General features: G+C 43.0%; 1 protein-coding gene across 4 annotated transcripts in view; it reads right to left on the bottom strand.

Moving 5' to 3' along the window:
• Nucleotides 1-10,431, bottom strand: part of OXCT1 (3-oxoacid CoA-transferase 1) — a 163,371-nt gene extending 152,940 nt beyond the window's left edge. For 2 of the 4 annotated variants that reach the window (XM_004017014.6, XM_060400459.1), the window contains exon 1: nt 10,207-10,431. In XM_004017014.6, the coding sequence (XP_004017063.1) occupies nt 10,207-10,284 (78 nt within the window). In that variant the 5' untranslated portion in view covers nt 10,285-10,431. Of the gene's footprint in view, nt 1-1,722 lie in introns of all 4 variants that reach the window. The other 2 variants (XM_042233822.2, XM_060400460.1) reach the window with 1 other exon arrangement.
• Nucleotides 10,432-20,784: the final 10,353 nt, after the last annotated feature.

Genomic DNA, 20,784 nt, shown 5'->3' with positions numbered 1-20,784 from the left:
CGACTCTTGGCAACCCAATGGACTGTAGCCTACCAGGCTCCTCTATCCATGGGATTTTCCAGGCAATAGTACTGGAGTGGATTGCCATTTCCTTCTCCAGTGGATCTTCCCGACCCAGGGATCGAACCCGGGTCTCCTGCATTGTAGACAGACGCTTTACCATCTGAGCCACTAGGGAAATCTTACTTCAATAAAAATAAATTAAGAAAAAAAAGGATACTGTGTGTGGCAACTAAGACCCATAGTGGCCAAATCAACAAATAAATATTTAACAACAACCAAAAAAAAAAAAAGAGTAGAGATTCACAAATTACCACCAGAATCCCCTTATGATCAATATCTTCTATTATATAAGAAAAGCTCTGTGTCATTTGGGGCCCCTTGAAAGAGTGAAAGAAAGCAGATACTGTGTATGATGGGACTCAAATTCACAATATCAGTGTCAATATTGATTTTTGATAGCAATACAACCAACAAATATTTCCTGAGAACCCGTACGTGCCAAATCCTCTGCTATTTATTCCAATCTAGTAAGTATTAGGCAATGGCAACCCACTCCAGTACTCTTGCCTGGAAAATCCCGTGGTTGGAGGAGCTTGATGGGCTGCAGTCCATGGGGTCGCTAAGAGTCGGGCATGACTGAGTGACTTCACTTTCACTTTTCACTTTCATGCATTGGAGAAGGAAATGGCAACCCACTTCAGAGTTCTTGCCTGGAGAATCCCAGGGACAGGGAGCCTGGTAGGCTGCCGTCTATGGGGTCGCACAGAGTCAGACACGACTGAAGTGACTTAGCAGCGGCAGTAAGTATTAAGATACAACTGATGCTCTCAATACTATAAATACTACAGATTTGGGCCCTGATCCAATCTTGGGTATCAAAGAACACCTCCGGAAGGGACAAGAACAGCACACAAAAACTCATTCCTTTCTAGGGCCTAGAGTTTATGGATGCCAGAGAAAAGCAGCAGACTGTTAACTCCAAGAGGGGCATGGCCAGTCTCATCACAGTGTACTATCTGGTGCAAGTCAGGCTATCTGACGAGCATTCACCATCAGTTTTAAACTGTTTCCCTCTTTACACTTCACTCACAGTATGAACAGGAAAAATGATAAAGTCGATTGAGTTGCAATCAATCACTCATACTTAACATCATCTCTCCTTTATTCTTATTAAATAGTCGACCTAAAAAATGAGGGCTTCCCCAGTGGCTGAGGGGTAAAGAATCTGCCTGCCAAGCAGGAAATAGAGAAGACGTGGGTTTGATCCCTGGATTGGGAAGAACCCCCTAGAGGAGGAAACAGCAACCCACTCCAGTGGTCTTGCCTGAAAATTCCCATAGACAGAGGAGCCTGGTGGGCTGCAGTCCATGGAATCGCAAAGAGTCAGACACAACTGAGTACGCATGCATAAAAAGAGAGGGGGTAGAGAGAATGACACCTGACTCCTGAGACACTGCCCCTTAACCAGCCCATCGACGTAAGCTCACACCCATGCCTATCAGAGCCTCCCAGACAGAGAACTCTAGGAGATCAAAGTAAAAGCATAAATGAGTGCTCTCATTTTTTTAATCCCTCGAAAATCCTCCTTTCATAAAAAGTGTCAGTTCAGTTCATTTCAGTTCAGCCACTCAGTCGTGTCCGACTCTTTGTGACCCCATGGACTGCAGCATGCCAGGCCTCCCTGTCCATCACCAACTCCCGGAGTTTACTCAAACTCACGTCCACTAAGTCAATGATGCCATCTAACCATCTCATCCTCTGTCATCCCCTTCTCCAGCATCAGGGTCTTCTCAAATGAGTCAGTTCTTCGAATCAGGTGGCCAAAGGATTGGAGTTTCAGCTTCAGCATCAGTCCTTCCAATGAACACCCAGGACTGATTTCCTTTAGGATGGACTGGTTGGATCTCTTGGCAGTCCAAGGGACTCTCAAGTGAAGTGAAGTCACTCAGTCGTGTCCGACTCTGCGATCCCGTGGACTGTAGCCTACCAAGCTCCTCCATCCATAGGATTCTCCAGGCAAGAATACTGGAGTGGGTTGCCATTTCCTTCTCCAGGGGATCTTCCTGACCCAGGGATCAAACCCGGGTCTCCCGCATTGGAGGCAGACGCTTTAACCTCTGAGTCACCAGGGAAGCCCCAAAGACTCTCAAGAGTCTTCTCCAACACCACAGTTCAAAAGCATCAGCTCTTCGGCACTCAGCTTTCTTCACAGTCCAACTCTCACATCCATACATGACTACTGGAAAAACCATAGCTTTGACTAGATGGACCTTTGTTGGCAAAGTAATGTCTCTGCTTTTTAATATGCTGTCTAGGTTGGTCATAAAAAGTGTCAATTAGTACAAAAGGTAGAGAAGGAAATGGCAACCCACTCCAGTGTTCTTGCATAGAGAATTCCATGGACAGAGGAGCCTGGTGGGCACCCCCTGGGGTCGCAAAGAGTCGGACACAACTGAACAACTAACACACAATACAAAAGGAGATTAAGAAACTATACTGAAAGTACAATGAGATCTGCAAAGGTATAGGTTGCTAAATGACCTTTGTCCTTTTAAATGCAACCTTGGTCAAGGTCAGATAAGGAAGAGTGGTTTACCGTGGCATACTGCCCACACACAGGGAAATAAGCAGAGGTGGGGATAGGAAGGAAAGAGCTTGAACCACCAACAGCGGTCTCCTCTGTTCTATACTCAAATAGCAGGGATTTACTTGATTCTGTTTTAACACACACATATATATATGAAAATATGTTTTTAATCTTAGAACTTGAAAGTTTGATAGCCTAACGAGGCCAACATATATATCATAAAATGAAACTGAGGATATCTCCTAGAAAACAGGGGCTTCTCAGGTGGTACAGTGGAGACACAAGAGATGGGGATTTGATCCCTGGGTCGGGAAGATCCCCCTGAGAAGGAAATGACAACCCACTCCAGTATTCTTGCCTGAGACATCCCAAGGACAGTCTGGCAAGCTACAGTCCATAGGGTGGCAAAGAGTCAGACACAACTGAGCATGGATGCATGCCTAAAAAACAGAGAAGAGAAAAATACACACGTATCTAATCCAACCATCTCATTTTACAAGTGAAGTTTCCGAAGATAGAAGGATCTTGTAATTTACCCCACACTGTTAAAGCAAGACCAGTTCCCAGGTTTCGCCTTCTATCACTGGGGCCCTCTACCACAATATGTTCCTCTCTGTCCTTTTCAAAAATCCTCAGTCTTATACTACTTCTATTTTATTACTTATGTACAACAAACCTTTACGAGTGTCATATTTTTTCATGAAGAACTCTGTTGTCCTTATTTTCAGTGAAAGGTAGAGTCAGGGCCTTACTAGGAAGAGGAAGAAAGTTAAAGAATCCGTCTGGGGGGTAAAACTGCTGAAGACTGAAAATTCTCTCAATATGTCCGTACACTCTAGTAATCTAACACAATTATCTATTAATGTTTCCAAACTTATAGCTCCTCTGACATTTTTTACTGTAGTTAAAATCGGTTGTTGTTGTTCAGTCATGCCAGGCTCCCTGTCCTTCAATATCTCCCGGAGTTTGCTCAAACTCATGTCCATTGAGTCGATGATACCATACAAACAGCTCATCCTCTGTTGCCCTGTTCTCCTCCTGCCCTCAATCTTTTCCAGCATCAGGGTCTTTTACAACAAGTTGGTTTTTTGCATCAGATGGCCAAAGTATTGGAGCTTCAGTTTCAGTATCAGTCCTTCCAATGAGTATTCAGGATTGACTTCCCTTAGGATTGACTGGTTTGATCTCCCTGTTGTCCAAGGGACTCTCGGGAGTCTTCTCAATCACCACAATTCAAATGGCAAGCCACTCCAGTATTCTTGCTGGAAGAACCCCATGAACAGTATCATTCATTACAAACAGTCATAAATTACTGAGAAGTGGACTTACCTGGTGGTCCAGGGGTTAAGACTGAGCTCCCAATGCAGGGGGCCCAAGTTTGAACCCTGGTCAGGCAACTAGATCCAACCTGCCACAACTAAGAGTTCACATGCTGTGATGAAGATCAAAGGTCCCAAGTGCCACAACTAAGACCCACGGCAGCCAAATAAATATATAAACCTTTTTTTTCTTAATTTAATCAGGCTACATCTCCCCCCAAAACAACCTCAGAAGTATTTTAGAAAAAACACAAGTGTTTCACATTTACCCAATCAAAAGCTTAAAAGCAATAAACTAATTCATATTTTCAGAGAATGTGAGGACTCAAGATAATAAAGAATTTACAGGTACTCAGCATTGGTCTGTTCATTTTGCATATGTTCAGTTAACAATATTTGTTGATATTTATTATCTATTTATTATAACAACATTTGATATCTATTGACTGACAAACAGTGGCATAATGGGCCACACTCTATTAATCTCAGAGTCTAAAATATCCTTGTTTCAAATGCCAGTAGAAGTATTAACTGCAGAAAATTACTTAACTTCTGAGCCTCTTTTTTTGGTGGGTGGAGCGGAGGTGGCAGTGACATTAAGTTTATAAAAGTGAAAGTCACTCAGTCATGTCCGACTCTTTGTGACCCCATGGACTATACAGTCCATGGAATTCTCCAGGCCAAAATACTGGAATGGGTAGCCTTTCTCTTCTCCAGGAGATCTTACCAATCCAAGGATCGAACCCAGGTCTCCAGCATTGCAGATGGATTCCTTACCAGCTGAGCCACAAGGGAAGCCCAAGAATACTGGAGTGGGAAAAAAAAAAGAATACTGGAGTGGGTAGCCTATCCCTTCTCCAGTGGATCTTCCCAACCCAGGAATTGAACCTGGGTCTCTTGCATTGCAGGTGGATTCTTTACCAACTGAGCTATTAGGGTTTACAAAAAGATGATCATTTTTTTAAAATTCCTGTCAATGATTTCCATATAATTAGACATGTAATTGTATCACATAACAAGACACTCTTCTTAATTTTTTTTTTAAAAAGCATGATACAAACGATGATAACTGCTTCCTAGGGATGTAGTACAGATCAAACAATTATGTATTATTACTATAAAGCTAAGAAGCACTTAGCCCTGAGCCTGGATTACAGAAGATACCCAGGGGATATGATCTTTGCTTGGGAAATGCAACCTTTTCTCCACTCCCCACCAGGGCAGTAAGATTAACCTGACACTGATTGGGAGTTTAGTTTTCATTTTTAACCTCTCCACTCTACCCTCCACGAATGCAAAAACAGACACATTACTGATTTTACAAAGAATTTAACATGATCCATACTATAACCAATTAATCCAAGCAATCTTTGTTGAGGGTTTTGAAAAAAAAAATGAGCCCCAGCTTTAAGATTACTTTAATGTAATTATTTTATTTGCAATCAAGTTGCCAATGTAAGTATCCAAAGATTATTGGGCAAACAGCAATACGAACTGCAGGCAGTGAGGCGAAAAGGAAGCACAATGCCTGAGGCCAGTTACCACAGAAAGTTTGCTGTGGATCTTCAAGGCCTGAAGACCAGCGAACTGCCCAGAACCTGGGAGGCAGCCCCCCTGAGAAAGCCTTGCAATCTGTTCTCTGACACACATACTCCTTGCCCACTATCCCTTCCCACATTCCCTGCTTCTGTTGGTTGGTCAAGAAACAGACACCCAACACCTTCCAAGAATTGGCAGGGAGGTGGGGAGAAAGATGTCTCTAATCACCTACCTTTATTCCTATGATAACTGAATTCAAGTAGAGCTCTAAACTGCTCTACCTTCTACTATATTTTAAATATTAAAATAATGATGTGACAAAACCCAAGCATCATCTGCTACAAAAATAAGTAAATAAATAAAATAATCTTCAACTTTGCAGAAATTACCTAAAAGAATGAAGAGTAATGACCTGTACAGCTTTGACAGCTACTGATTCTAGGAGTAATTTTTTTTTTTCCACTGAGATCTTCCTTTACACTAACATCATATATTTTGTTTTGTTTTTCCACCTTCCTACCTTCTGCAAAATTCCATTTCATTGTTTCCACTAGTTTCTGCTAATACTATTGAGGGAAAGAAATAATAGTGATTCAGTACATAATGAAGCTAAGAAATAAAATTCTTGCAGTGAAAAATTGTTTTCTATTAAATCTAGTTCTTTGAAAATCTTCTCCCTCTTCCCACTTTGTTCTCATCTTCAAATTCTTACACTTAATCTTTGAGATCAGATTCTACTGTGGAGCCTAAGTTTTATCTCATGACTTCCCAATCCAGAACTCCTTCCTTTCTAACCACTTCTACCACTAATTCTTTCACCTAAATTTCTCTTTTTTCTGTCATTCAACACTCCAGAACTTAGTGAAATGAAAATGCACTTCACTTTGCAGATGTCTGAGGGAAAATTCACAAACCACACTGTCTTTTTTTATTTTTAAACAAATTTTATCTTAATGATAGGAACTATACACCTACACGCTCTCTACCTTGTCTCCTTATAGTTAAATATATCAGGACACAGAAAGATTGACATTGCCTAGGTCAGTCTCAAAGTTGTATATATAGAAGAGGGGAGGATAGGCCATCTGGAGAGAGGTTCAGAAAACACCATTAGAAGGAAAGGGCATTAACATGCAAGTGGATATACACTGTCTTGCAAGGAGAGCATGGCACTACTGCCAAGAGGAAGTAGTGACATGTGCTAAAATGCTTTAGGTATCAAGCACTGGACCAGTGTTGACCAAAGATGGACACTGTCATTAATAATTAATCACTCACTTATGACACAAATGAATCACAAGGAGCTCACAGGAGTTGCTGACATGGAGCAGTGCTCTACAGCAATAGCATACTTTGTTTTCTAGGGAATGTACATATCATATTCCAATTTCGAGGGATGCCCTGAAGCACTCTGAAGGATCATAGATAAATAAGCAATGCATTCTGCCTAGTGGATCAGAAAGTGTAAAAGTATGCCAAGCCTTTAAAAAAATAATGAGGGTGGGGATTCCAGAAAGGGGGAGCTGCCTGAGCAAAGGTACCAAGATGTGGAAAGACTGTTTTCAAGGGCATGCAGGATCACACTGTGGAGAGAAGCTCATGAAGATCAGGCTGGTAAGGAAGTCAGGGCAAGTTTCAAAAGGCCTTAAAGACAACATTAGAGAGCTTCAACTTCATCCTTCATTGAGGAAAGGACAGCAAAGTGTTTTGTTTTGTTTGAAACAGAGATGTCACAACTCTCATACAAAAGCCTGAATCAGGAAAGTGGCAAGGGAACTCATTCTTTCATTCATTCCTCTATTTGTTCTAAAATACCCATTCTGGTGCCTCAGCTGGAAAAGAATCTGCCTGCAATGTGGGAGACCTGGGTTCGATCCCTGGGTTGGGAAGATCCCCTGGAGAAGAGAAAGGCTACCCACTCCAGTATTCTGACCTGGAGAATTCCAAGGACTGTATAGTCCATGGGGTCACAAAGAGTCAGACACAACTGAGCAACTTTCCCTTTCATACTTAATACTGAGACTAGAGAGTTAACAAACAAACAACCTCACAAGCATAGTCTCTGCTCTAGTGAAACTTACAGACTTACAAGGATAACAGCCACTAAATAACTGCAAAATTATCACACATGACACTGGTAATCAACTGCAAGTTAAAGAAAGGAGCAGAGGAGAGAATGGTTCCAAATTTCTAGCTTACATTCTGGATGGATACCGGTGCTGTTAACCATAATAAAAACAAAACAAGGAAGGAAAAAGCCACATTACAGCTGGTTCATTTTTGATCAGAAAGTCCTGAGAAGTACTGAGTGACATGAACCAGTAAGTTGTACTTGAAGGAAGGCAGTTCAGGAGAGTCTGGGGTTGGAGATAAATCTGGAAAAGATGGTTTTCAAAGAAGAGAAATAGCTATAAGTGTTAATGGTAGTTTTAAGATTTTTTTTTTCAGTAATAATTTTCTATAGTGAATGGAAAATAGTATTTAACATACCCTCCAAAACAATCATGGACTAAGGAAGATGAAAGATACCTTCCGGTAGTCTGTTTAGGTCAAAGGCAATGCCACTGGCTCTGAAAGTGCAGTCCTCAGACCAGCAGCTTTACTATCTGGGAACTAATTAACACAAAGTACTGAGCTCCTACCAGGACCTACTAAATGGGAAACTCTGGGCATGAACACAGCAATCTATTTGATAAAGCCTCCAGGTAATTCTGATGCACACTCAAGTCTGGAAGACATGTTTACCACAAACAAACAAGAAAAAAAAAAAAAAACACCTCATTTTACCTGTTGGTTATATTTAGCAAAAAAAAAAAAAAAAAAAAATCCTCAAGGTTACTCCATAAGTTTGCCCACAGTGTTTTCACATCCTCGTAGGAAATGTGTTGAGTGTCTATTCTATGCATGGCAGTGTGTCATGCTCAGACAGATGTAGAATAAGGCATACAATATGGTTTGCAAATTTCATCTGGTTATGAAGATGATGTCTACACGTTCAAAAAGTTAAACAAGTATACAAGTGTTACAGTTAACGCAAGTAGGAGGTGAGGATTTAAGGGGTAAGCAGTAAGAGATTTAAGTGCCAAGAACTTAACACCAAGCAAGGGGAGTTGGACCTTATGATCAACAAATCCTGAAAGAGAGATGAGATACCGGAAAACCCATAATTTGTAACTCGGCCATCTAAGAAGACGTTTGCTGGGCTTTGGGAATAGTTTAATAATACACTTAAGAAAATAAGTAAATTACACTTAGGCAAATAAGTAACTAGCAGGGCTTCCCAAGTAGCCCAGGGGTAAAGAATCTGCCTTTCAATGCAGGAGACACAAGAGACGTGGGTTCGATCCCTGTGTAGGCAAGATCCCCTGGCATAGCAAATAGCAACCCACGCCAGTATTCTTGCCTGGAAAATTCCATGAACAGAGGAGCCTGGCGGGCTACAATCCATGGGGTCGCAAAGAGTTGGACACGACTGAGCATGCACACACAACTAAGTGCCAAAACAAGGAATGTAATTAACCTTGGCCCAGGGAGGTCGCTGTGTCCTGATCTGCACTCGTTTCAGCGCCCACAGCAATGACAGAAGGTCGAGCTCCCTTCTAACAATGCTTTACAAATCCAAAGCTACCTGCAATTATCAAAATGCCTAACAGGTATTTACGTGTAAATCTTCCCAGTTCTTAATCACCATCTAGCACTCACCTAAGGGCTTTGTCACAGCCCCTCCCCGTTCACCGCTCTCAGAGTGGATGCCAGTAAGATGCCACAGCAAATGGGGAGGAAGCGAAGTTCCTTGTGAGGAGGTAAGTGTTCAAGGCACACTTTTTAAGCTCAGAACTATTATTTAAAAACATCACTTTTCCTTGTCTCTTCCAAGGAAAAGGCTCCCGTGGTGACGGAGGTAGCTGAGGTAAGCTAGTCTCCCAGACGCGCCACTCCGGTCCTGTCCGAGGACTCCGGATAAGAACCGCACTGGGGCGACGGCTTACAGGCGGGGACAGAACACGCGGGAAAAAAAAAAAAGACGACACAGCCCACAACCGCAGCGCGAGGGCCTCGAGATACTACCGTTAGTGAAGAGTTTGCAGTAAGAGTGGACAACGTTTGCAAGAACTTTGAAAACGGAAACCCTAAGGAGCCTCAGAAGAAAGGGATGCCCGCGCTCGCAGCCAGACCTCCACAGGGTACTCGGCGTGGCGAGGTAAACGCGCAGGCAAGCGCTCCAGTCCGGGTTCCGCTTCCCACCGCCGAGGTGCGGCGCAGCCCCACGCGGAGAAGGGGCGCAGCGTTCCACCGCCTTGGCGGCAAACTCGAGCCGACCCCTGGCTAGCCCAGCCCTCAGTTCCGGGCCTGTAGAGGGGCCTCCGCCCCGAGATCCCCAATTCAGAGCGCAAACCTACCCCGTGCAGCCGTCGCCCCTTGCCCTCCTTAAGCCGGCGAACCCTCCCGGTCCCGTTTCGGCCGCCAAAGCCCCTGCCCAAGAAACTGCCCGCGAAACGGAGACGGGAGCCAGGGCCTCTCCGCGCACTTCCGTGCCTCGTCTCGCCTCACTGGGCAAGCAGGTGCAGAACCAAGTCAAGGAGGCCAGGCGGAGAAGCAGCGAGGCAAGCAGGCGTCGGCGCGCCTCGGGGCCCTGGGAACTGCGCTCAGATGCCGGCTCCCGGGCTGGAGAGGTTGGGTGTGGGCAGACAAGAAAAAACGCTCGGGCTTTCGTCCGCGTTCTTCCGGGCGCGGCCTTGTTCTTCACCTGCACTTTACCTTGGACCAGACGCCCGCTGAGGGGAGGGCGGAGGCGCAGAACCGCAGGCGCGGGGAGAGGCGTGCGAGAGCTGCCATGCTGGGGTGGGCGCAGGCCGGGCCGCAGCGCGCGTGTGTGTCCACTGACGCCGCCGGGCCGCCGCGTCACTGGACGGGAGGAAAAGGAAGGCGCACGGAGGGCGGTCTGGAGGCTCGAGAGCGCTGCGGTGACGTCGTGGGTCCTCTGGCGCCGGGGCTTGGCAGACAGAGCAACGAGGATGGGAGGGGCCCGCGGGCGGGGCGGGTCGCGGGGGAAGGTCCCAGCCTAGCGGCGGTCGGATACATCACGCGGTCGGGCGTGCCTTGGTCTGCCCTGGTGCGCTCACTTGCCGCAGCAGCCGCTGGGCTGCGAGCGGTCATGGGTAACTGTCTTTGCCAAGGTCAGGGATAGGTCTTAGCCTAGTATTCGGGCGGTGGAGCTTGTTGCTTTCTTATCAGTGTCTAGAACCTGTGGAGGCTGCGAAGGTGGACCCGCCTTGAGGCCCTTCCCCATCTATGGACAACGTTCCTACGTCTTCCGTTTCTCAGTCTTGTCTCCCTACACCCGTCCTCGCTTGTGTAAGAGTAAGTTTGCTCTGAGAATCAGCCAGGAGCCGTCTGCCCTGAGATATGATCAGACAGGCCGCATCAAGATGGTCCCTAGTGAAGAAGGCTAGACGAGGACTGGCCCTCTGGGACCGAATGTAGGCACACCTTTTCCCCGCTCGGCATCATCCAAGTCTACATTGTTCAGGATCTTCGGACACTGGAGTCCTGGAAAACCCCAAGATTACTCTACAGATGCAAACATGTAGCTGGTAATCCCTTTGACAGATCTGAGACAAGTTTCCTAATAAGCCTGTGTGCTTATCTGCAAATTAAAACTGTTAGTAATACTCAGAACTGTTGTAAAGATTACATGAAGTAATTCATGCAAGGCTTCTGGCTCCATTATAAACACTCAATAAATCTTAGACGTTATTCTAAGTTTATTCAAGTTGCAATGGTGTATTGATACGGCACATATATTCAATCCAAGCTGTATCTTTTAGCCAGCTAGCTCCTTGAAGACCTGAGCCAAGTCAGGTTTCTTCAAAACCATGAATGCTCTTAGTAGCTGGATGGAAGGACCAAGTGAAAAGTCCATAATCATTTTATTGGATTAAGGACTGACCAAAGGAATGTGGTTGTTAGTTTTAAACCAAAGCAAAGCAAACACGAAAATTAAATGAGCCCTTAGCTTCCTTAGCAAGTACACTGAGGTTCAAATGGACAGTCAGTCCAGTTTAAAGTCTATCCATCAAAGTGCTTACCCTTTCATGCTATTCTTTCAACTCCTAAGTTTTTCATTTTTCCTATAAATACTATAATTTTAATTAAAATCATTGAGGGAACAAAATACCAAGTTAAATTGTCCAACTACATGAACAGGAATTAACTTCGCATTGCTCAATATTTTCAACACGTAAGAAATTGGATGGAGGGGAAATTCAAGTATTAGAACTAAAGTTCCATTGCTAATCTTAATACAGTATATTACAGTTATTGTGCTGTAGCTGATAGAATGTGAAAAAGCTATCCTCACAACTGGGTCTGCTTTTCCATTTTTGCCCTTCCACAGGGCACATGAAATGGAAAATAGCATTAGCAACTTTGTCAAACTGTGGTCATATGACACACTCTTCCTGGCTGGTCTCACTCTGTTGCTCCTGGCTGAGGAAAAGACGCATATTTTTAGTGTTACTCTGTGTGACTCTAAATCTTGTGAAGAAAATCAGCCTCATTACTTTGTGGTCAAAACACATTATTATTTTTTGGCTCTATGGCTCTGTTTTATACTTTATAAATAAAGCATGAGTATCTTCAACTGGAACAAATTATAGAAAAGTTTTTCTGTACAGATTTTCCTTCTGGTTCCACAAAACCATTTCAAATTTAATCAGTTTGAAATCAACTTTTTAAAAATATCTTAATTTTTCTGAACTAATAAGAATAGCTCCCTTTTGTTTAAGGAGCAGTTTGTGACAAATATATATCATATTCTGGCAACTTTTCTTTGGGTAATCTTGTAGTGCTTAACTTCCACATTCTTAAAACAGGGGAATTGAACTGAATTCAAAGCTTTTAAACAAATGATCTGATTTTAGACACGCAATAGGAAAGTTTATTTTGTATTATGTTATTATATATAAAAATACATATATTTTATACATATATTGCATGTATTATTATTTTTACATTTTTTAATTTCAAAATTGATTTTATCGAAATCAAAACAGTGTCATTAACTGTACATAATAAATGGCTCAGTCAGTAAAGAATCTGCCTGAAGTGTGAGAGACCTGGGTTCAGTCCCTGGGTAGGAAAAATCCCCTGGAGGAGGAATTGGCAACCCACTCCCAGTATTCTTGCCTGAAAAATCAGTAGGCAGAGGAAGCTGGTGAGCTACAGTCCATGGGGTCACAAAGGGTCCGACACGATTGAGTGATTAACAGTTTCACTTTTCAATAAACTATTTTATATATGTGTGTGTGTGTTAGCAACTAAGCACATACATCTATGTATACTTATACAAAAACATTCTCCTCCCTTTATGGCTCAGACACTGAAGAATCTGCCCGCAATGCAGCAGACCCAAGTTCAGTCCCTGGGTTGGGAGAGTCCCTTAGAAAAGGAAATGGCAACCCACTTCAGTATTCTTGCCTGAAAAACCCCATAGACAGAGGAGCCTGGCAGGCTGCAATCCATAGGCTCCCAAAGAGTTAGACACTACTGAGGGACTAACAAACCCTTTCTATCAAATGATTGCCGTCAATGTGTCAGAGTTGGTTAGACTGTAAGTTGTTATTCTCTGTTTAAGAGAGTTTTATTTAAATTCTGCTAAAATATGGTAGTTACCATCTCTCATTACTGAAAGAGGACATTTTGCCATCACAGTTGGAGTATTTCTTCAAATTGATAATCAGGTATTTGAACACTTGTTTTCCAATGTTGTTTGACTGGTTTAACTAGTAATAGGAGTTTTTAACCAGATCGTTTGAATATTAAAAAAAATCTATGCATGCTTCATTTTATACAATGATTCTTAACCACATGGAAAACAAATCCCTTCAGACAGATAATTTTCCTCCAATGGGTATGAAAGACATAAAAAACTTTTTACTTAACTGCTGCTGCTGCTGCTAAGTCGCTCCAGCCGTATCCGACTCTGTGCCACCCCATAGACAGCAGCCCACCAGGCTCCCCCGTCCCTGGGATTCTCAACGCAAGAACACTGGAGTGGGTTAATCTGTACTAATATTTGTTCAATACATAAAAATTAGTTTAATTTTACTGTGTGGATCACAATAAACTGTGGAGAATTCTGAAAGAGATGGGAATACAGACCACCTGACCTGCCTCTTGAGAAATCTATATGCAGGTCAGGAAGCAACAGGTAGAACTGGACATGGAACAACAGACTGGTTCCAAATAGGAAAAGGAGTACGTCAAGGCTGTATATTATCACCCTGCTTATTTAACTTCTATGCAGAGTACATCATGAGAAACGCTGGGCTGGAAGAAACACAAGCTGGAATGAAGATTGCCGGGAGAAATATCAGTAACCTCAGATATGCAGATGACACCACCCTTATGGCAGAAAGTGAAGAGGAACTAAAAAGCCTCTTGATGAAAGTAAAAGAGGAGAGTGAAAAAGTTGGCTTAAAGTTCAACATTCAGAAAACGAAGATCATGGTATCCAGTCCCATCACTTCATGGGAAATAGATGGGAAACAGTGGAAACAGTGTCAGACTTTATTTTTGGGGGCTCCAAAAGCACTGCAGATGGTGATTACAGCCATGAAATTAAAAGATGCTTACTCCTTGGAAGAAAAGTTATGAGCAACCTAGATAGCATATTGAAAAGCAGAGACATTACTTTGCCAACTAAGGTCCGTCTAGTCAAGGCTATGGTTTTTCCAGTAGTCATGTATGGATGTGAGAGTTGGACTGTGAAGAAGGCTGAGCACTGAAGAATTGATGCTTTTGAACTGTGGTGTTGGAGAAGACTGTTGAGAGTCCCTTGGACTGCAAGGCGATCCAACCAGTCCATTCTGAAGGAGATCAACCCTGGAATTTCTTTGGAAGGAATGATGCTAAAGCTGAAACTCCAGTACTTTGGCCACCTCATGCAAAGAGTTGACTCATTGGAAAAGTCTCTGATGCTGGGAGGGATTGGGGGCAGGAGGAGAAGGGGATGACAGAGGATGAGATGGCTGGATGGCATCACTGACTCGATGGACGTGAGTCTGAGTGAACTCCAGGAGTTGGTGATGGACAGGGAGGCCTGGTGTGCTGCAATTCATGGGGTCTCAAAGAGTCGGACACGACTGAGCAACTGAACTGAACCGATAGTTTTTCCCTCAGGAAAAAATACTAAAATAAATGCATAAAATGTTTGGAGACTCAACTCCTGGAATGAATTTGAAAATTATGTTAAAGTGCTAAGGAAACTCAAAGAAGCAAAACATACCAGCATTATCTCTCATGCACTCAAGTCTGATCATGTTCACTTCAGTTCAGTTCAGTTGCTCAGTCATGTCCGACTCTTTGTGATTCCATGGACCACAGCACACCAGGCCTCCCTGTCCATCACCAACTCCTGGAACCTACCCAAACTCATGTTTGTTAAGTCAATGATGCCATCTAACCATCTCATCCTCTGTCATCTCCTTTTCCTCCTGCCTCTGTCTTTCCCAGCATCAGAGTCTTTTCAAATGAGTCAGCAATTCACATCAGGTGGTCAAAGTATTGGAGTTTCAGCTTTAACATCAGTCCTTTCAATGAACACCCAGGACTGATCTCCTTTAGAATGGACTGGTTGGATCTCCTTACAGTCCTAGGATCTCTCAAGAGTCTTCTCCAACACCATAGGTCAAAAGCATCAATTCTTCGGCACTCAGCTTTCTTTATAGTCCAATTCTCATATCCATACATGACTACTGGAAAAACCATAGCCTTGACTAGATGGACCTTTCTTGGCAAAGTAATGTCTCTGCTTTTTAATATGCTGTCTAGGTTTGTCATAGCTTTTCTTTCAAGGAGTAATCGTCCTTTAATTTCCTGCATGCAGTCACCATCTGCAGTGATTTTGGAGCCCCCCAAAATAAAGTCAGCCACTGTTTCCACTGTTTGCCCTTCTGTTTGCTATGAAGTGATGGGACCGGATGCCATGCTCTAATTTTTCTAAATGTTGAGCTTTAAGCCAATGTTTTCACTCTCCTCTTTCACTTTCATCAAGAGGCAATTTAGTTCTTCTTCGTTTTTTGCCATAAGGGTGGTGTCATCTGCATGTCTGAGGTAATTTATATTTCTCCCAGCAATCTTGATTCCGGCTTGTTCTTCATCCAGCCCAGCATTTCTCATGATGTATTCTGCATATATAAGTAAAATAAGCAGGATAACAATATACAGCCTTGCCGTACTCTTTTTCCTATTTGGAACCAGTCTGTTGTTCCATGTCCACTTCTAACTGTTGCTTCTTGACCTGCATACAGGTTTCTCAAGAGGCAGGTCAGGTGGTCTGGTATTCCCATCTCTTTCAGAATTTTCCAGTTTGTTGTGATCCACTTGGCATAGTCAATAAAGCAGAAATAGATGTTTTTCTGGAACTCTTTTGTTTTTTCAGTGATCCAATGGATGTTGGCAATTTGATCTCTGGTTCCTCTGCTTTTTCTAAATCCAGCTTGAACATCAGGAAGGTCACAGTTCACATACTGTTGAAGCCTGGCTTGGAGAAGTTTGAGCATTATTTTACTAGCGTGTGAGATGAGTGCAATTGTGTGGTAGTTTGAGCATTCTTTGGCATTGCCTTTTTTGGGGATTGAAATGAAAACTGACCTTTTTCCAGTCCTGTGGCCACTGCTGAGTTTTCCAAATTTGCTGACATATTGAGTGCAGCACTTTCCTAGCATCATCCTTTAGGACTTGAAATAACTCAACTGCAATTTGAACACCTCCACTGATCATGTTACTTCTGTTTAAAACCTATCAGTGGTATTCCTCGTTGTTTTTAAGATCGAAAATTCACACTAACTTGACATAGAAGGAGATGAGCTCTTTTGGTTTTCCTCATCACCTTTAAATTCCAAACTCTAGTTGCCTCTTGATTTTCACAGAATGAATCTGCATAATTCAGAATCAAATCCTGATATCAAAATAGTAAAAGGCATGGACTCTGTAGTAGCAAGACTGTCTGGATCAAAAATCTCAGCTCTGCTGTTGCCTAGCTATATGGCCTCTTGTGGTGCAATAGTTAAAGAGAGCTGCCAAACAGCAAGATAAAAGACATGTCTGGACCAATACCTGCTTCTACTACTCTGCTGTTAAAAGATTATACTCTGAACATATATGTCAAACATACACTGTGAACATCTTACAGGAAAACCCGAAAGAACCATTTGTTCAAACCAGTATTTCTCAAATACTTTCTATGTTTTAATAAACTGGGAAATATCAGACAGGGTTCAAACGCTGCACTGTGCGGTGTTAAACAGTGTGCCTCCTTCCTTATGACGTATCTTTGAATCGGATTCCACCTCCGCAGTTTCACTCCTTGTGCCCTAGTGCAGGACATTCAGTTTCTCTAAATTAGATTATTGCAGTTGCTTCCTAAATGAAGTAGTAGTTGTTCTTGTTGTTCACTCAGGCATGTCGGACTTTTGTGACCCCATGAACTGCAGCACATGAGGCTTTCCTGTCCTTCACTATCTCCCCGAGCTTGTTCAGACTCATGTCCATTGTGTCAATGATGCCATCCAACCTCCTCCTGCCCTCAGTCTTTTCCAGCATCAGGGTCTTTTCCAGTGAGTCAGTCTTCACATCAGGTGGCCACAGTATTGGAGCTTCGGTTTCAGCATAGTCCTTCCAATGGCTATTCAGGGTTAATTTCCTTTAGGATTGACTGGTTTGATCTCCTTGCTGTTAAGGGGCTCTCAGGAGTCTTCACAAGCACCACAGTTTGAAAGCATTAATTCTTCAGCACTCAGCTTTCTTTAGGGTTCAACTCTGACATCCATACATGACTACTAGAAAAACCATAGCTTTGGCTATAAAGACCTGTGTCAGAAAAGTGATGTCTCTGTTTTTAATACACTGTCTAGGTTTATCATAGCTTTTCTTCAAAGGAGCAAGCATCTTTGAATTTCCTGGCTGCAGTAATCATCTGCAGTGATTTTGGAACCCGAGAAAATAAAGCCTGTCACTGTTTCCATTTCTTCCCCATCCATTTGCCATAAAGTGATGGGACTGGATGCCATAATCTTAGTTTTTTGAATGTTGAGTCTTAAGTCAGCTTTTTCACTCCTCTTTCACCTTCATCAAGAGGCACTTTAGTTCCTCTTCAGCCCATTTGACTTCACACTCCAGGATGTCTGGCTCTAGGTGAGTGACCACGCAATCATGGTTATGTATGTCATTAAGGCCTTTTTTTGTATACTTCTTCTGTGTATTCTTGCCACCACTTCTTAATATCTTCTGCTTCTGTTAGGTCCATACCATTTCTATCCCTTATTGTGCCCATCTTTGCATGAAGTGTTCCCTTGGTATCTAATTTTCTTGAAGAGATCTCTAGTCTTTCCCATTCTGTTGTTTTCCTCTATTTCTTTACACCAGTTCACTTAAGGCTTTCTTATCTCTCCTTGCTGTTCTTTGGAACTCTGCATTCAGATGGGTATATCTTTCCTTTTCTTTTTTGTCTTTTGCTTCTCTTCTTTTCACAGCTGTCTATAAAGCCTCCTCAGAGAACCATTTTGCCTTTTCTCATTTCTTTTTCTTAGTTGTATTTGACCACCACCTCCTATACAATGTCATAAACCTTTGTCCATAGTTCTTCAAGCACTCTGTCTGTCAGATCTAATCCCTTGAATCTATTTGTCAGTTCCACTGTATAATCATAAGGGATCTGATTTAGGTCATACCCGAATGCCCTAGTGGTTTTCCCTACTTTCTTCAATTTAAACCTGAATTTTGCAATACAGAGCTCATGATCTGAACAACAGTCAGATCCCTGTCTTGATTTTGCTGACTGTATAGAGCTTCTCTATTTTTGGCTGCAAAGAATATAATCAATCTGATTTTGGTGTTGACCATCTGGTGATGTACATGTGTACAGTCGTCTCTTGTGTTGTTGGAAGAGGGGGTTTGCTATGACCGGTGTGTTTTCTTGTCTAAACAAGTTAGCCTTTGCCCTATTTCATTTTGTACTCCCAAGGCCAAACTTGCCTGTTACTGCAGGTATCTCTTGACTTCCTACTTTTGCATTCCAGTCCCCTATAATTAAAAGGACAACTTTTTTTGGTGTTAGTTCTAGAAGGTCATCATAGAACCATTCATCTTCAGCTTCTTTGACGTTCATGCCTGGAGCATAGACTTGGATTACTGTGATATTAAATGGTTTGTCTTGGAAACAAACAGAGATCATTTTGTTGTTTTTGAGATTACACCCAAGTACGGCATTTCAGACTCTTTTATGACCATAAGGGCTACTCCATTTCTTCTACGAGGTTCTTGCCCACTGTAGTAGATATAGTGGTCATCTGATTTAAATTCACCCATTCCCATTTATTTTAGTTCACTGATTCCTAAAATGTCAATGTTCACTCTTGCCATGACCCAAATAACCATGATGGTGTGATCACTCACTTAGAGACAGACATTCTGGAGGGTGAAATCAAGTGAGTCTTAGGAAGCATTACTATGAACAAAGCTGGTGGGTGTGATGGAATTCCAGTTGAGCTATTTAAAATCCTAAAAGATGGGGGTGGTTCTAAGATGGTGGAGGAATAGGATGAGGAGACCACTTTCTCCCCCACAAATTCATCAAAAGAACATTTAAATGCTGAGTAAATTCCACAAAACAACTTCTGAATGCCAGCAGAGGACATCAGGCACCCAGAAAGGCAGCTCATTGCCTTCAAAAAGAGGTAGGAAAAAATATAAAAGACAAAAAAAGAGACAAAAGAGGTAGGGAGGGAGCTCCATCCCGGGAAGGGAGTCTTAAAAAGAGAGGTTTCCAAACACCAGGAAACACTCTCACTGCCGAGTCTGTGTCGAGCCTTGGAAGCACAGAGGGCTACATAACAGGGAGGAAAAATAAATAAATAATTAAAACCCACAGATTACGAGCCCAACGGTAACTCCCCCAGCAGAGAAGTGGTGCAGACGCCTGCATCCGCCACTAGCAAGCAGGGGCTGGGCAGGGAGGCGTGGGCTGCATTGCTTAGAGTAAGGATCGGACCCGAATGCCTCAAGGGTAATCAGAGCGAACTAACTTGGGCTAGCAAACCAGACTGTGGGATAGCTACTACGCAAGAAGTTCTAACATAAGACACCTCCAGGACCGCACACAGAACAAAGGATGGAACAGAATTAGCAGGCTGCAGATCATCCCCCTCCGGTGACAGGCAGCCAGAGCTGGAAGGGCCAGAAAGGGGCAATCACAGCCCCAGAGAGATATTATCTACCAAACGGCAAGCAGGCTTCTTTGCTAAGACTTCTTGGGGTTCTGGACAGTCATCATCCACCTGAGAAGGTGCACCAGTTGTACACCCAGAAAACTGAGCAGCAAGGACGGGAGAGGTGATAAGTCACAGCGACCGCACTCGCCAAACTCCTGAGGTACTCGGACCTGGGAAGGGCACAAAACGCAGGCCCAACTGAGTCTGCGCCTCTGAGGACTACCTGAGTGCCTGAACCTGAGTGGCTTAGACCTGGGAGGTGCATGCAGCCCAGGGCCGGCCTTGGACAGTTCCCAGTGGAGCAACCTAGAGCCTAAGCTGTGTGTGCCGTGAGCGGGGAGCAGGCCCAGTGTGGCTGAGACACTGCGAGCACACGCCAGTGTTATTTGTTTGCAGCATCCCTCCCTCCCCACAGCGCAACTGAACAAGTGAGCCTAAAAAAACTGTCCACCACCACCTGCCTTGTGTCAGGGAGGAAATCAGACACTGAAGAGACCAGCAAACAGAAGAAGGTAAAACAGAGGGAACCGCCTTGGAAGTGACAGGTGCAATAGATTAAAACCCTGTAGTTAGTACCGACTACATAGAAAGAGGTCTATAGATCTTGAGAAATATAAGCCAGACCAAGGAACTATCCGAAAATGAGCTGACCCCACACTGTCCACAGCAACATCAGAGAAAGTCCTAGATATATCTTTACTATTTTTATGATCATTCTTTTTATTTTTTCCATTTTTTAAACTTGTTTTAATTTTTACGTCCTCTATTACTCCTTTAATTTTCATTTTTATAACCTACTATTACTTTTCCAAAAAAAGACCCTATTTTTAAAGCAAACTTCATAAATATATTTTAAATAATTTTTGTGACTTCTTTTTTCTTCTTCTTTTCTTTAATATTGTATTTTTAAAAATCCAACCTCTACTCTAGAGTTTTAATCTTTGCTTTTTGGTATTTGTTATCAATTTTGTACCTTTAAAAACCCAATCTTCAGTACCCAATTTTACTTGAGAGCGAGATTACTACCTTGACCACTCTCTCCTCCTGTGGACTCTCCTTTTTC

This window comes from Ovis aries, chromosome 16 (genome assembly GCF_016772045.2).
Source record: "Ovis aries strain OAR_USU_Benz2616 breed Rambouillet chromosome 16, ARS-UI_Ramb_v3.0, whole genome shotgun sequence".
In the NCBI taxonomy this organism is placed as follows: domain Eukaryota; kingdom Metazoa; phylum Chordata; class Mammalia; order Artiodactyla; family Bovidae; genus Ovis; species Ovis aries.
Note: the sequence above shows the minus strand (reverse complement) of the source record. Positions and strands in the feature narration are given on the sequence as shown.